Source organism: Eriocheir sinensis, unplaced genomic scaffold (assembly GCF_024679095.1).
Source record: "Eriocheir sinensis breed Jianghai 21 unplaced genomic scaffold, ASM2467909v1 Scaffold5, whole genome shotgun sequence".
Lineage (NCBI taxonomy): Eukaryota > Metazoa > Arthropoda > Malacostraca > Decapoda > Varunidae > Eriocheir > Eriocheir sinensis.
In genome coordinates, this window is record NW_026111831.1 from 759,210 (window position 1) to 773,451 (window position 14,242).

Consider the following 14,242-nt stretch of genomic DNA (forward strand, 5'->3'; position numbering starts at 1 on the left):
ACGTAAACACCATCATCATCATCATCATCAAAACACTAACGGGATGGTAAATAAGAAACAGTAAAGAAAACTATAAGTAACTCAAATGCGGGATGACACACATAAGTTACAAGTGCCTGGGGGGGGGGGAGGAGGGGGTGCATATTAAGTAAACACCACCATCATCATCATCATCAAAACACTAACAGGATGGTAAATAACAAACAAAATAAAACTATAAGAAAAGGAACTCAAATGCAGGATGACACACATAACTTCCAAGTGCCTAGGGGGGGGAGGAGGGAGTGCATATTGAAGTAAACATCATCATCATCAGCAGCAGCAGCATCAAAACACTAATGGGATGGTAAGTAACAAACAGCAAAGAAAACTATAAGAAAAGGAACTCAAATGCGGAACGACACACATAAGTTCCGAGTGCCTAGGGGGGAGGGGGAGGGGGAGAACATGAAATAAACACCATTATCAAAACACTAACGGGATGGTAAATAACACAGTAAAAAAAAACTATATGAAAAATAACAGATGCGGAACGACACACATAAGTTCCGAGTGCCTAGCAAACTCTGTACTCTTTACCCGGGCTAGTTTTCAATATTGTTTCCCTTTCTTTTGCCCTTGAGCTGTTTCCTTTACTGTAATAAAAAAAAAATACAGATGAAGCAAAGACTCCAGGCCCATATCAAACTCAAGACCTCAGTCCGTCGATTTCACAAGGCTATCGCAGAAGTTGTCAGGGTTTCCGAGGGTGGTTTCAAGAGCCTGGCGGTAGTTTTGGGAGGCTTCTGCACTGTGAACGGGACACACATATGGCAACCCGACATATCCCCTCTCTGGCCTTCGGAAGAGGTCATAAAAAGAGACTGGAACGTTTAATAATATGAGTGTCAGTTTGGTGTTCTCAGGCGCCTCACATTAACTATATCCAAAGGTCGATCAGGAGATTAATCAGGTTTTCAATAGTCGCCCCTCAAATAGTACGGTTTTCAATAGTTGTCCCTCAAATAGTACGGTTTTCAATAGTTGTCCCTCAAATAGTACGGTTTTCAATAGTTGTCCCTCAAATAGTACGGTTTTCAATAGTTGTCCCTCAAAAAGTACGGTTTTCAATAGTTGTCCCTCAAATAGTACGGTTTTCAATAGTTGTCCCTCAAATAGTACGGTTTTCAATAGTTGTCCCTCAAATAGTACGGTTTTCAATAGTTGTCCCTCAAATAGTACGGTTTTCAATAGTTGTCCCTCAAATAGTACGGTTTTCAATAGTTGTCCCTCAAATAGTACGGTTTTCAATAGTTCAGTTTCGGTTTTATACGGATTGTCATAGAAGATCTTTTTAGGACTTTTAAATTTCCTGGTCATCGTGAAATTAAAAAATCCTAAAAAAATCTTCTACGAAAATCCACGTAAAACCGAAACAGAACTATTTGAGGGATGACTGTAGTGTTTTTTCACGTTCGAGGTTCAGTTGGAGGGTCAAACTACCACCGGGGTCATAGAAGTGCCTCTGGAAATGCCTAAAACTCCTATGAAAGCCTTGTTAAATGTGTGAGCTTGGGGGACTGAAATGTTTAAAAATATGACCCTCGGCCCTATAAGAGAAGGGAAGAGGGGGAAAGAGTCACCAGAATATAGCTGATACAAAGGAATTCAACCCCATGACAGAAGGGAAGGACGAAGAAGAGAAGGAAGAGTATTAAAAGAAAAATATATAGACACAGGAATTCAACCCCATAAGAGAAAGAAAGGAGGGGGAGTGTTACCAGAATAGAGATGAAACAAAGGAATTCAACCCCATAAGAGAAGAGGAGGAAGGGGAGTGTTACCAGAATATAGATGAAACAAAGGAATTCAACCCCATAAGAGAAGAGGAGGAAGGGGAGTATTACCAGAATATAGATGAAACAAAGGAACTCAACCCCATAACAGAAGGGAAGGGAGATTGGCTACAAGTAAAATATAGATGAGACAAAGGGTTCAATGCCATGACAGGAGGTGGGAGGGTTGTTAAGACATGCCAACACTCCTTAACATGCCTCTCGGGGTGGTTTAGGTAGCCCCCCCATCCCTGTCCCCCTCCCCAATGCAGACCCCTTAGGCTATCTTGGGCAGACCAGCGGCAATCTCGCTCTCAATGCCGCAGTGGTCGGAGCCTCGCAGAATCTTGAAGAGGCCGTTGTCGCCCCAGTCGGTGTTCCAGGAGTTAGCGCAGAGCCAGTAGGGGGTGCCATCCTCCTCGCCCCAGCCCAGGACCCTAATGGCATGCCCCCCCAGAGGCAGGCCGTGGCGATGCTGGTACACCCCAGACTTGTAGTGCAGGAAGTCCACGTAGACAGTGAAGGCGGCCTCGACTGGTCCGTTGGTCATGATCTCCTGCATGATCTGCTCGGGGTCTTTGGGGATGCTGTACGCCTTGCTCCCGTGGTGGAGGTCGCTCTCGTAAGGGACGGAGTAGGAGTCCTCGCAGTGGTGGGCACAGCGCGGTGTCTTGCCACCCTCAGAGCACTTGGGTCGGGCCCCCTTGACGTGGTGTTCGCATGGGGCGATCTCGTACGGCTGGCAACCCTGTGTGGAGTTGAAGGCACCTCCCGACACGAGCCCGGTTATCACCCAGTACTTGAACGCTGAGCCCGGGAAGCCACCGTTGCACCCAAACCCGCAGATGTGGCAGCAGGACACGAGGTTCTCCGCCGAGTAGTGGAAGTTCTGCTTGCCGCCGCTGTGGATGCAAGTGCGGTCACTCATCACCTCCACCGCCCCGAAAGCCTGAAATACACAGCAGCGGGTGAGACACTGTAGCAACCATCCCTGCACTCCTTCATCTTCGGCTTTCACTAGTCACTGCAGGATTAAGGCTTCTCCCGGCACTCTCCACCTGGTCCTGTCTGGTGTTAGTGTGCTCCATACTAATCCTGCTCCAGCAATGGTTCTAATTCCACCTCTCTGCCTGGTCCTCTGTCTGGTGTTAGTGTGCTCCATACTAATCCTGCTCCAGCAATGGTTCTAATTCCACCTCTCCACCTGGTCCTCTGTCTGGTGTTAGTGTGCTCCATACTAATCCTGCTCCAGCAATGGTTCTAATTCCACCTCTCCGCCTGGTCCTCTGTCTGGTGTTAGTGTGCTCCATACTAATCCTGCTCCAGCAATGGTTCTAATTCCACCTCTCCGCCTGGTCCTCTGTCTGGTGTTAGTGTGCTCCATACTAATCCTGCTCCAGCAATGGTTCTAATTCCACCTCTCTGCCTGGTCCTCTGTCTGGTGTTAGTGTGCTCCATACTAATCCTGCTCCAGCAATGGTTCTAATTCCACCTCTCCGCCTGGTCCTCTGTCTGGTGTTAGTGTGCTCCATACTAATCCTGCTCCAGCAATGGTTCTAATTCCACCTCTCTGCCTGGTCCTCTGTCTGGTGTTAGTGTGCTCCATACTAATCCTGCTCCAGCAATGGTTCTAATTCCACCTCTCCACCTGGTCCTCTGTCTGGTGTTAGTGTGCTCCATCCCGCCCCGGCAAAGGTTCTAATTCCACCTCTCCACCTGGTCCTCTGTCTGGTGTTAGTGTGCTCCATCCCGCCCCGGCAAAGGTTCTAATTCCACCTCTCCACCTGGTCCACTGTCTGGTGTTAGTGTGCTCCATCCCGCCCCGGCAAAGGTTCTAATTCCACCTCTCCACCTGGTCCACTGTCTGGTGTTAGTGTGCTCCATCCTGCCCCGGCAAAGGTTCTAATTCCACCTCTCCACCTGGTCCACTGTCTGGTGTTAGTGTGCTCTATCCTGCCCCGGCAAAGGTTCTAATTCCACCTCTCCACCTGGTCCTCTGTCTGGTGTTAGTGTGCTCCATCCCTTTATTGTAATTTCTCCTTTCCTCCTCATGGTTCCCTAACCCAATATCTTCACATTCTTCGTCAGTATTTATTTGCAGCTCTTCACGGTCACTTTTTCCCACTGGGTCCTCGTGCAGTACTGATAGTGTGTGTGAAGTGGGATGACTGATAAGTATGAAAAGAACTGCAGTAAACCCTTGATATAATGGACTAATTGGGGGGGACTTTAGTCCGTTGATGCCGAAAGTCCATTATAAACGGCGAAAAAAAAAAAAAAAAAAAAAAGTTAAATAATACCGACAAACCAATAAATGTGGGTATACATTTTTTTTATTGTGTATGTTGTCTGCACATTGTCTTTAGAGCCGCACAGCACAATTGGCAATGGACTGCGAGGCACTGAGGCTGCCATGTTGGCAGTGGGGCCCTGTGCGCCAATATCACACTGGCAGACGAAACTTTTTTTTGGGGGGGGGGGGGTTAGTTTTCGAGGTGTTATAAAATAATCTGTTAACTGTTTCTGTTACAAATCATTAAATGATTAACTTTTTAATGCCTGTTACACCCGCCACAGCCCGCAGCTGCAGCCACAAAATAACTTGCAGAGAGAGATGTTCAACTTGCTTACAGTTTCTACATTTCACTCACTGCTCACAAAGGTCACAAGTGGACAAACTAGAGCAAAACCAGGCAGTTTAATGTTTTTCCTGCCTAGTATTCCAACAGTGCACATGTGTGATGGACAGCAGAATGACTTATTTCTGCAAGGAGGTATTTCTCGCAACACTGGCCCGGGAATTGGACCACGCATGCTACCTCCATGTCCTGTCCTGTGCTGCGTATTTCCTCGCCCCACACCGCGTGATGAATAAATTTACTAACCAAACATAACTTAACCTAACCTACCTAACTGGGGGCTTAGCCCCCCTCAATCTCCTTCATCTGTGTCAGTACTGACACTCACATATCACAAACACTTGCCTATTTTCCATTACATTTACGTACTGTTGGATTGATGCAAAAGACTTTCTTGTGGTATAAATACATTCTTCATTTGAATGGAGACCACGAAGAGGAAAATATTTAATGAGGTGGGCTGAGGCAGACTGCGGTAACCGAAGGATGGGGCAGCAGATAAGGGGAGGAGGCTCTGGTGGCCAGCAGAAGCTGTTGTAGTTACCAGAGGCGGGTGGTTCAAAAACTATTCTTGGTCGGTCCCTGTGGATTTCTGACCGTCTGACCTTGTCCGTTGTATTCAAAATCCGTTATAAGCAGGTCCATTATATCGAGGGTTTACTGTATATTAAATTTTTAGATCCTTTCAGTCCCAGTGATTCACCAAATGTACCCTGCAAGACACGATTTCACATTTTAGGGTCATTTTCATGGTCCCAATAAGTGAAAAATGCATTGTACCTCAGACATTTTCATGGTACCAATAAGTGAAAAATGCATTGTACCTCAGACATTTTCATGGTACCAATAAAGTAAAAAATGCCTTGTACCTCAGACATTTTCATGGTACAAATAAGTGAAAAATGCATTGTAAATAAAGTGAAAAATGTATTGTACCTCAGACATTTTCATGGTACCAATAAAGTGAAAAATGCCTTGTACCTCAGACATTTTCATGGTACCAATAGTGAAAAATGTATTGTACCTCAGACATTTTCATGGTACCAATAAAGTGAAAAATGCCTTGTACCTCAGACATTTTCATGGTACCAATAAAGTGAAAAATGCCTTGTACCTCAGACATTTTCATGGTACCAATAGTGAAAAATGTATTGTACCTCAGACATTTTCATGGTACCAATAGTGAAAAATGTATTGTACCTCAGACATTTTCAGGGTACCAATAAAGTAAAAAATGCCTTGTACCTCAGACATTTTCAGGGTACCAATTAGATGTGAAATGCCTTGTACTTCCGTATGTAAACAAATATCTGTATGTGTAAATCAAAACCTCTACCAGTGTCTGTATTTAAATATCTGTATATGTATATGTAAAGAAATATTTGTATCTGTGTCTTTATGCATATATGAAATGTCTATCGGTATGGCTACTCTTTACTTCTATCTTTTATGGGAGCGGCGAGTAGCGGGCTTTTTTTTTTGGATGCTTTTTGTTGCCCTTGAGCCGTGTCCTTTGATGTAAAAAAAAATAATAATAATAATAAATAAATAAAAATAAAAGGCTAAAAATATAATCTGCCTTCTGTAGCAAAATAAATACAATAATAAACAGTAATAACGGAATAAAGAATAACAGTAAATAACAGCGGAGCAGTGGCTAGCGACTTTTTTGATGCCCTTGAGCTGCCTCCCTCGCTGTAAGAAATATAAAATAGAGTAACAATAACAACAAGTAACAACAAACTAGAAGACCCACCCAGCATGACCCGCAGGAGCCCTGGTCGCGCACTTCATTGATGGTGGGGCAGTGTGACCAGGCGGTGCGGGAATCAAACTCCTTGGGCAGGGGGTCTGTGACGGGGCGCGTGAGGGGTGGCGGCAGGTGCTTCTTCGAGTCCGGGTGCACCCCCATCAAGCTCTGGATGTAGCGCATGGACAGGTGCTTGTTGAAGTTCCGCCCGGCCTGTGGAGGGAGTGAGGGAGGATGTGCTGAGTGCCGAGTGCTTGTTTAGTCGCCCAAGGTGTGAGGTCTACAGAGACATGAATATTAACCCCTTGGCTGTGGATTTCCTACAAGAAGACATCACCAAGCTACAGGAGTGGAGCTAAAAGTGGCTGCTACAGTTCAGTGAAGAAAAATGTAGTCCTGTGCCTTGGGAGGGGAAATCCAGCACACCAATACAACATGGGAAACACTACTATCCACCACAGAGGCAGAGAAAGACCTGGGAGCATGTTACCAGGCTGCCAGTGAAAGCGAAATCCATGCCAATCACAGCAGACGGGTTAAAGTCCATATCATCAAACTCTCACAAGGCTTAGTCCGTCTATTTTAAAAGGCTCTTGCAGAAGTTGCCGAGGTTGCCATGGGTGGTTTCCTGAGCCTGGCGGTAAGTCTGCAAGGCTTCCGCGCTGTGAAGGGGAAAAACACTCATGGCAACCCGACCTAACTCCTCTCTGGCCTTGAAATATGTCCGTAACAAGAGCCACAAACGTTTGATAATACGAGTGTTACACCTGCAGGCTTTTGTGTTTCTTTAGTGTTTTGTGCCCTTGAGCTGCCTTGATACTCCCCTCACGAAGGCGTTCAAGTCATAGGCAGGAGGAAATACAGATGAAGGAAGGCTGGAAGGATTACCATACAAGGGTGAAAGAATGAAGGCACTGGTTAACTTTTGCATTAGGATGTTGGATAGCATGGAAAATATCAGAGGTATGGCTGAAAGAATGAAGGTGCTGGTTAACTCTTGCATTAGGATTTTGGACAGCATGGGGGGTGATAGTTTAACAAGGCTTTGGTGGAGGTTGTTGTGTTAGTATTCCCATGGGTAGTGTTATGAGCCTGGTGATAGTGTGACAAGGCTTTGGTGGAGGTTGTTGTGTTAGTATTTCCATGAGTAGTGTTATGAGCCTGGTGATAGTTTGACAAGGCTTTGGTGGAGGTTGTTGTGTTAGTATTTCCATGGGTAGTGTTATGAGCCTGGTGATAGTGTGACAAGGCTTTGGTGGAGGTTGTTGTGTTAGTATTTCCATGGGTAGTGTTATGAGCCTGGTGATAGTTTGACAAGGCTTTGGTGGAGGTTGTTGTGTTAGTATTTCCATGGGTAGTGTTATGAGCCTGGTAATAGTTTGACAAGGCTTTGGTGGAGGTTGTTGTGTTAGTATTTCCATGGGTAGTGTTATGAGCCTGGGGATAGTTTGACAAGGCTTTGGTGGAGGTTGTCATGTTAGTATTTCTCCGAGTAGTGTTATGAGACAAGGAGAAGAAAAAGGATGAGAAAGAGAAGAAAAAGAAGAGGTAGAAGACAAAAACAAAGAAGAAAAGAAAGCACTAAGTCACCCTCCCTTCCTTTCCTTACCTTCCAAGTCGAGGGCTCATTCTGCAGGAGTCTAATGAACTTGTCCGAGAGAGCGTAGTCCTGGCCCTCCACCACCACCACCACCGCCACCAGAGCTATCACCCACAACGACCGCATCTCTTACACCAGCAGCAGACTCAAGAATACTGGAATAAAGGAACAGACATCTGGTTATAGTGATAGATTAAGCCCACAGGCGCTCAACATTAAGAAACGAAAATGGACAGGACAGGAATGGGTAAAATTCTACTTTCTTCCCAGTCTCACAGCGGTACTTCTCACACATTTCATGGGTTAGATCTCATTATTCTACGCATTTTGAACCCCATTTATGTGCATCGCAAACTGCTAGTAATGCCGCTAGGGATTTTTGAAAAGTTAGCGAGTTTTTAGCGGCCGCCTCGGGGCGCAATGGAGGGGGCTGGGAGGGAGAGCGTGACATCCTCACGTGTTGACATTTCACGGGTAACTAACACTGAGCCGCTGATGTTGGATGTCGGTGCCACCGCCGCCACCGCAAAATAGCTCACAAGAGTCGAAGCATGGAAGCCGTTGGTCTGCGTGTTCTAAAAAAAAATAAATAATAATAACCACGCGTGGCCGACCTAGTCTCACATGCGTGGCCTAATCGCTAACCTAGCGTACCATCGCTAACCAAGCGTTTGTAGAAAAGATATATGAAGACCTAGTGATGTTTCATAAGGTAGGTAATGAATGTGAGCTATTTTGCGGTGGCGGCGGCACCGACGCATCGACGCCCCGAGGCGGCCGCAAAAAACTCACTAACTTTTTGAAAATCGCTAACGGCGTTTCTAACAGTTTGCAGCGCACATAAATGGGGTTCAAAATGTGTAGAATAAGGAGATCTAGCCGATGGGAAGTGTGAGAAGTAAGTGTGAGAAGAGATGGGGAACAAAGTATCCCAGTCCCCCCCGTGACGCCCCAAAGCTGCCGCAAAAAACTCACTAAATTTTCAAAAATCGCTAGTGGCGTTTCAAACAGTTTGCGACGCACATAAATGGGGTTCAAAATGCGTAGAATAAGGAGATCTAGCCGATGGGAAGTGTGAGAAGTACCGCTGTGAGACTGGGAAGAAAATACAATAATACCCAGGAATGTAGTATTTAAGTGTGTATGGTGAATTATTTAAGTGAGAAGCAGCATCAGTGACCTAAGAAACAATACATTGCAGACTGGGAAGGAAGAGGAGGAGGAGGACAAAGGAGAACAAGGGGACAATATGCAATGGCCAGGAAACAGAAAGAGAAGGGCAAAAAATGACAGACAGACTGGCAAATGGCAATATGGGAGGGGAAGGGAAATGGGGGGACAAGAAGTGACAGATGGACTGGAAAATATTGAATGGTTTAAACATATGTAGAAGAGAGAGAGAGAGAGAGAGAGAGAGAGAGAGAGAGAGAGAGAGAGAGAGAGAGAGAGAGAGAGAGAGAGAGAGGAACGAAGAATATAAAAGAAGAAAGGGAAAGAAGGAAAAGAAGGAAGAAAGAAAGGATGAAGAGAGAGAGAGAGAGAGAGAGAGAGAGAGAGAGAGAGAGCAAAAAATGACAGACTGGTAGATGGCAATAAAATTAAAACAAAAAATATTACCGGGGTATTTACAAAGGCCTACTCACATCTCCTGGTAAAGAATATAAGTGTAACAGGCCTATAATCAAGGTATAACAAGCCGTAACACTACTGGCCAAAGGGGAAGAGAAGAAAAGAAGAAAAAGACATAAATAGAAGAAAACATAACTGTGCTTACGTTATTCTCCTCCCCCTTCTTCAGTGTTGACAGTGTTGCCACCTCCGCCACTAACCTCTGCTTTCTAATTTTATTACCGTCGGGATAATAAAAAGCAATATAACACCAATGGTCTGACTGAGTATGGCTTTGTGTTTAATGAAGGGTGTATTATATTGTTTCTCTGAGGTGTTTTTAGTACGTGTGAGATATTCTTGTTCAGGGGAGCACAGCATATTATGGCGACGAGGGTTTGGTAACACTGCGGGGTGACTGTGTATTTCCTGTTGGTTTTTACGGCAAATATTCCAACTCGGTCTTGTCCTTACCATTTTATTCCCCTTATACGTTAGGTTTTATCCACACCGTCTTATTAACCTACAAATCTATTATGTGGAAGTATATGAGAACCAATAAACTTATCAGTCGACCGATATAAAAGGCCATTTCTGTGTGTATCTCAGTATAAATTCATCCTTCTGTGTAATCTTTTTCATTGTGTCATGATCAAAGGGAAGGGGACAGTCTTTCAAGGGGTGTGGGGTACTGTGGGCGAGCTTTGGTCTCATGCATTTTTGTTCCTATTTTCTCCTATTTTTCTTTATCATTTCCTATTTTTTTCTTCCTCCGCTTTATATTCCATCTTTTTCACCCTGTTTCTCTTTCTTATTTCTTTTTCTTTCATATTTTTCTCCCTTTTTCCTATTTTCCCGAGCCTGCAGATGGGGTGTAAGGAGCCGAGTTGGTAGCGGGACGAGCTCGTAGTGTGGATCTCGTGACTTTGACTCATATTACCATTTCGGCCCCCAAGCACATATTCAACAAGGCTTTCATTGGAGTTTGGGGCATTTCCAGGGGTAGTTTTATGATCCTGGTGGTAGTTCGACCTTTCTTCTGTACCGTCAACCTAAAAAAAAAAAGCAATTTCGTGACTCTCATATTTTTAACCATTTCGGCCCCCAAGCACATATTAAACAAGGCTTTCATTGGAGTTTTGTGCATTTCCAGGGGTAGTTTTATAATCCTGGTGGTAGTTCAACCCTTCTTCTGTAACGTCAACCTAAAAAAAAAAGCAATCTCGTGTTGACTCATTTTTATCCATTTCGGCCCCCAAGCACATATTTAACAAGGCTTTCATTGGAGTTTTGTGCATTTCCAGGGGTAGTTTTATAATAGGTGGTAGTTTGACCCTTCTTCTATACCGTCAACCTAAAAAAAAAAAAGCAATCTCGTGACTTTGACTCAAATTTTCATCCATTAAATTTCGGCGGCCAAGCACATATTTAACAAGGCTTTCATTGGAGTTTTGGGCATTTCCAGGGGACGTTTTACGATCCTGTAACATCAGTGAGGAGCTGCGGGTTGCATAGGGTTGTGACTGCCACTGCATGTGATTGATTGATTTCAACTATATAAACTCTTCAGCCACTCACCGTCTATTTTCCATTACTGGCTCCTTTACCTTCCTATTCCAAGACTTAATTAAACTTAGTCCATCACACTCAAACGTTCTCAGGCATTCTCCTTTGCAACATTTTCCTATATGTTTTCTTCTTCCCTTCTATAGCCTCCGGCCTTTACCTCGTTTGTCCACCATTCACTTCCCTTAACTTCATAATAAATTAGTATTAAGAATCCAGGAAAATTTGTGTAGTCTAATATGCATAGCAACACTTCAGTTATAATGAAGAATGCCCATCAAATGCTTGTGTTTGGTACTTGTTACTTTCAGAGAAAATATATGTAAAATAGATGTAAATCTATGTACAATATCTTTAAATCAAGTATGCCTGCAAGACGTGTTTGTCGGTCATTTGCTTGAAATTACATATCAGTGTTTTTTATGTCTGTTACTTGATACTGTCATGATGAAAATAAAAAAAATTGTGTAAAGTCTTCCCACCATTATATTTTCCTACATATGTCATCACTGCACAGAAACATATGTAATGCCCCGACGAGCTTACTTTCCATCCTTCCTATTTCTCAACACGTCCTCTGCGTGTATCGAAATAACACGAGAAATTAATCAAGACAAAGTGAGGGTATTTCCCGGCTGCCTGGGATTGAACCCGCGACCAGCGTGACGGGAGAGCCACTCCTTACCGAGTCGGCCAAAGACTAGTACCCCACTGGCTAAGTGGGTTATGGGAGGCTCGTTCATCAGGCCGTCGCCGCACTACACGGCTTTCCCCCCTATGTAGAATAATTTCTGTGTTGACAATGTCCCTTTAAGACATAACTCCACAATGTCCCTTTGAGACATACCTCCAACATTCCCATTTTCTATCAACCTCGGAGCATGGGCCATCCTACCTGTTACCCCTTCGGGGAAGCTCAACAGAACTGCAGGAGAGGATGCCCACCGCTATGCCACCACTGTAATGCCCCGACGAGCTTACTTTCCATCCTTCCTATTTCTCAACACGTCCTCTGCGTGTATCGAAATAACACGAGAAATTAATCAAGACAAAGTGAGGGTATTCCCCGGCTGCCTGAGATTGAACCCGCGACCAGCGTGACGGGAGAGCCACTCCTTACCGAGTCGGCCAAGAGGTACCCCACTGGCTAAGTGGGTTATGGGAGGCTCGTTCATCAGGCCGTCGCCGCACTACACATATGCTAATTCAAAATAGATTGATTGATTGATAGTTTATTGTTGCAGGTAAACAACAAGGGAGAAGGGAGGAACATGCCATCCCAACCCCCAGGCAGGACAGAGTGTGATTATACAACTATTAATACATGTGTAGGTAGCACCATGAAACTAAAAAGATACAATGGTAGGAAGGAAAGCACAACAAGGGAGGGGGCGGTACCTCCCCCTGGACAATAAGACAATAAAATGTGGGGACGGAGAACATTGCCCAAGCACTAGATGGGAATGAATACAGAGATAGAGTAAATACTAGTCCTTAAAGTAAAATACTGCAGAGATCACTGCCTTGTATAGCACGGCAGTAGTTCAGGCTGCCACACACGGCATCACCACCTTGGTGCAAACTGAGGGTGTTCTTTGAGGATAGCAGGGAGGACATCATGGTTCAGGAGCCAACAAATTGTCTGGGGCAGGTCAAGGCAGTCCCGTGGCTTAAACTTAGCAATGAGAGGGCATTCCATGACATAGTGATGCAGTGTGTGGCCCCTCGGCCTGGCACAGAGCGTGCAGCATGCGCAGACACCAGGGGAGTTACTAACCTCCCAGTAGTACCTATAGCCTAGCCTAAGGCGCATTGCTACCACATCCTGAGGGGCACTGTGTCGCCCATAGGGGTAAACACAGCGCTGGGAGACACTAACATAGTGGAGGCTGCTGGCGCTGCCATTGTCACAGCAGTGTCTGAGTTGGGTAGCAATGCTATCACGTGAATAATGCCTAAGTCTATTCTTAACATAGCTAAGCGTATAGTCAGTGCCAGGGTCCACTGTGTCATCCTGAAGGGCACGTCGAGCAAGGCAGTCTGCCTTTTCATTGAGCTGGATGCCCACATGAGAGGGCACCCAAGTGAAGTGGACCGTGGCACCTGCGGCCTCAAGGGCACGGACGGCAGTCAGGCACTTAGTTACAAGATCACAGTCGGCAGGGGAGGAGGACACAAGTTCATGCAATGCAGCCTGGCTATCGACAAACAAGTAGACATTTTTGTGCAAAGCTGCTACAGTGTGGAGAGCCTCAAGGATGGCATACAGCTCAGCCCGGGTCGAGGGCAGGTACCCCGGCAGCCGCCTGGTAACCTCAATGTCAGTGTACTGGGTGGGGGACGCGTAATCCCGGATAAACACGCCACAGCCCGACCTGCTGCCATCTATGGAGCCATCACAGTACACATGGACAGCCCGAACACAGGGGTACTTGGACAGTTTGACCATGAAGTGATCCTGGAGGACATGGGGAAGCCAATCACGTTTAGGGAAAGGTAGTTGTTCAACGTCTACACTGACACGATAGGGAGGCCAGGCAGGTTGGGCCGGGGAGTAAACTAGGCCTAAGCACGCTTCTAACACACCAGTCTCTGCTAACAAGAGATAAATTTTCCTAAGGTAGGAGGTAACAGGAGCCCTGGAGTCACGGTGCAGAGTTACCAGTGCCTGGTGAAGGGGCACTGCACCAGCACGAAGCAGGCGGCTGACGGTGCGACAAGTAATTTCCCAGATTCTGTCCACAACACGAGGCAGATTCAGTTCTGCCCTCATGACCTCAAGTTTTGCAGTTCTGGGGCACCCCAGAATGAGGCGCATGGGATCTTTTCCGTTTGGCGTACAGCGCTAAAATTAATTTTAATATAGATTTTCTTATGTATTTTTGTCCGTAGAATCCGAATATGACAACCGTTTTATGGAGAAACGAACAGTTTTTAAGTTATTTTCCTTTGAAGTTATTTTCTCCCTTTTTTTTACTCTTGAAAATAGGGGATAATGTTTACGAAAGTGCGTCGCCTCCTCTGCTGGCCGCGGCAACGCTGCAGCCGCCTCAGCCTCAAAATAGCTCGCAGAGGGCTTAGGGTCGGGGAGCATATTTAAACTACTCCAACCGAACTTTACGACCTACTATGGGGCTGCGCCCCTCGACCCCTAATAACCAGGGGGCTGCCCTCCTGGACCCCCTCATGTATATGTGTCATATATCAGCGAGGAGGTCTTTCTAGCAAAACACGCTGCAGCCTCGCCGCGGCCAGCACCAGAGGC

The 14,242-nt window shown here is 45.6% G+C and overlaps 1 protein-coding gene and 1 long non-coding RNA gene across 2 annotated transcripts; one reads left to right on the forward strand and one right to left on the reverse strand.

Moving 5' to 3' along the window:
• Positions 1 to 433: 433 nt before the first annotated feature.
• LOC126992711 (cathepsin B-like) lies at positions 434 to 9,729 on the reverse strand. The gene is made up of 4 exons (XM_050851522.1): positions 9,578 to 9,729; positions 7,813 to 7,958; positions 6,210 to 6,416; positions 434 to 2,763 (listed from the first exon to the last, which is right to left on the reverse strand). The coding sequence occupies exons 2-4, from the start codon at positions 7,927 to 7,929 to the stop codon at positions 2,092 to 2,094; spliced, it is 996 nt and encodes a 331-aa protein (XP_050707479.1). The 5' UTR covers positions 7,930 to 7,958; positions 9,578 to 9,729; the 3' UTR covers positions 434 to 2,091.
• LOC126992712 (uncharacterized) lies at positions 2,770 to 4,074 on the forward strand. Its single transcript, XR_007746913.1, has 3 exons — positions 2,770 to 3,219; positions 3,510 to 3,645; positions 3,782 to 4,074. It is a non-coding gene; the product is annotated as an uncharacterized LOC126992712 (long non-coding RNA).
• Positions 9,730 to 14,242: the final 4,513 nt, after the last annotated feature.

Coding starts and splice junctions, on each gene's coding strand:
- LOC126992711 (XM_050851522.1), bottom strand. CDS start 7,929: ATGCGGTCGTTGTGGGTGATAGCTCTGGTGGCGGTGGTGGTGGTGGTG. Junction 6,417..7,812: donor ATGAGCCCTCGACTTGGAAG/GTAAGGAAAGGA, acceptor CTCCCTCCACAG/GCCGGGCGGAACTTCAACAA. Junction 2,764..6,209: donor GCTCCTGCGGGTCATGCTGG/GTGGGTCTTCTA, acceptor TGTGTATTTCAG/GCTTTCGGGGCGGTGGAGGT.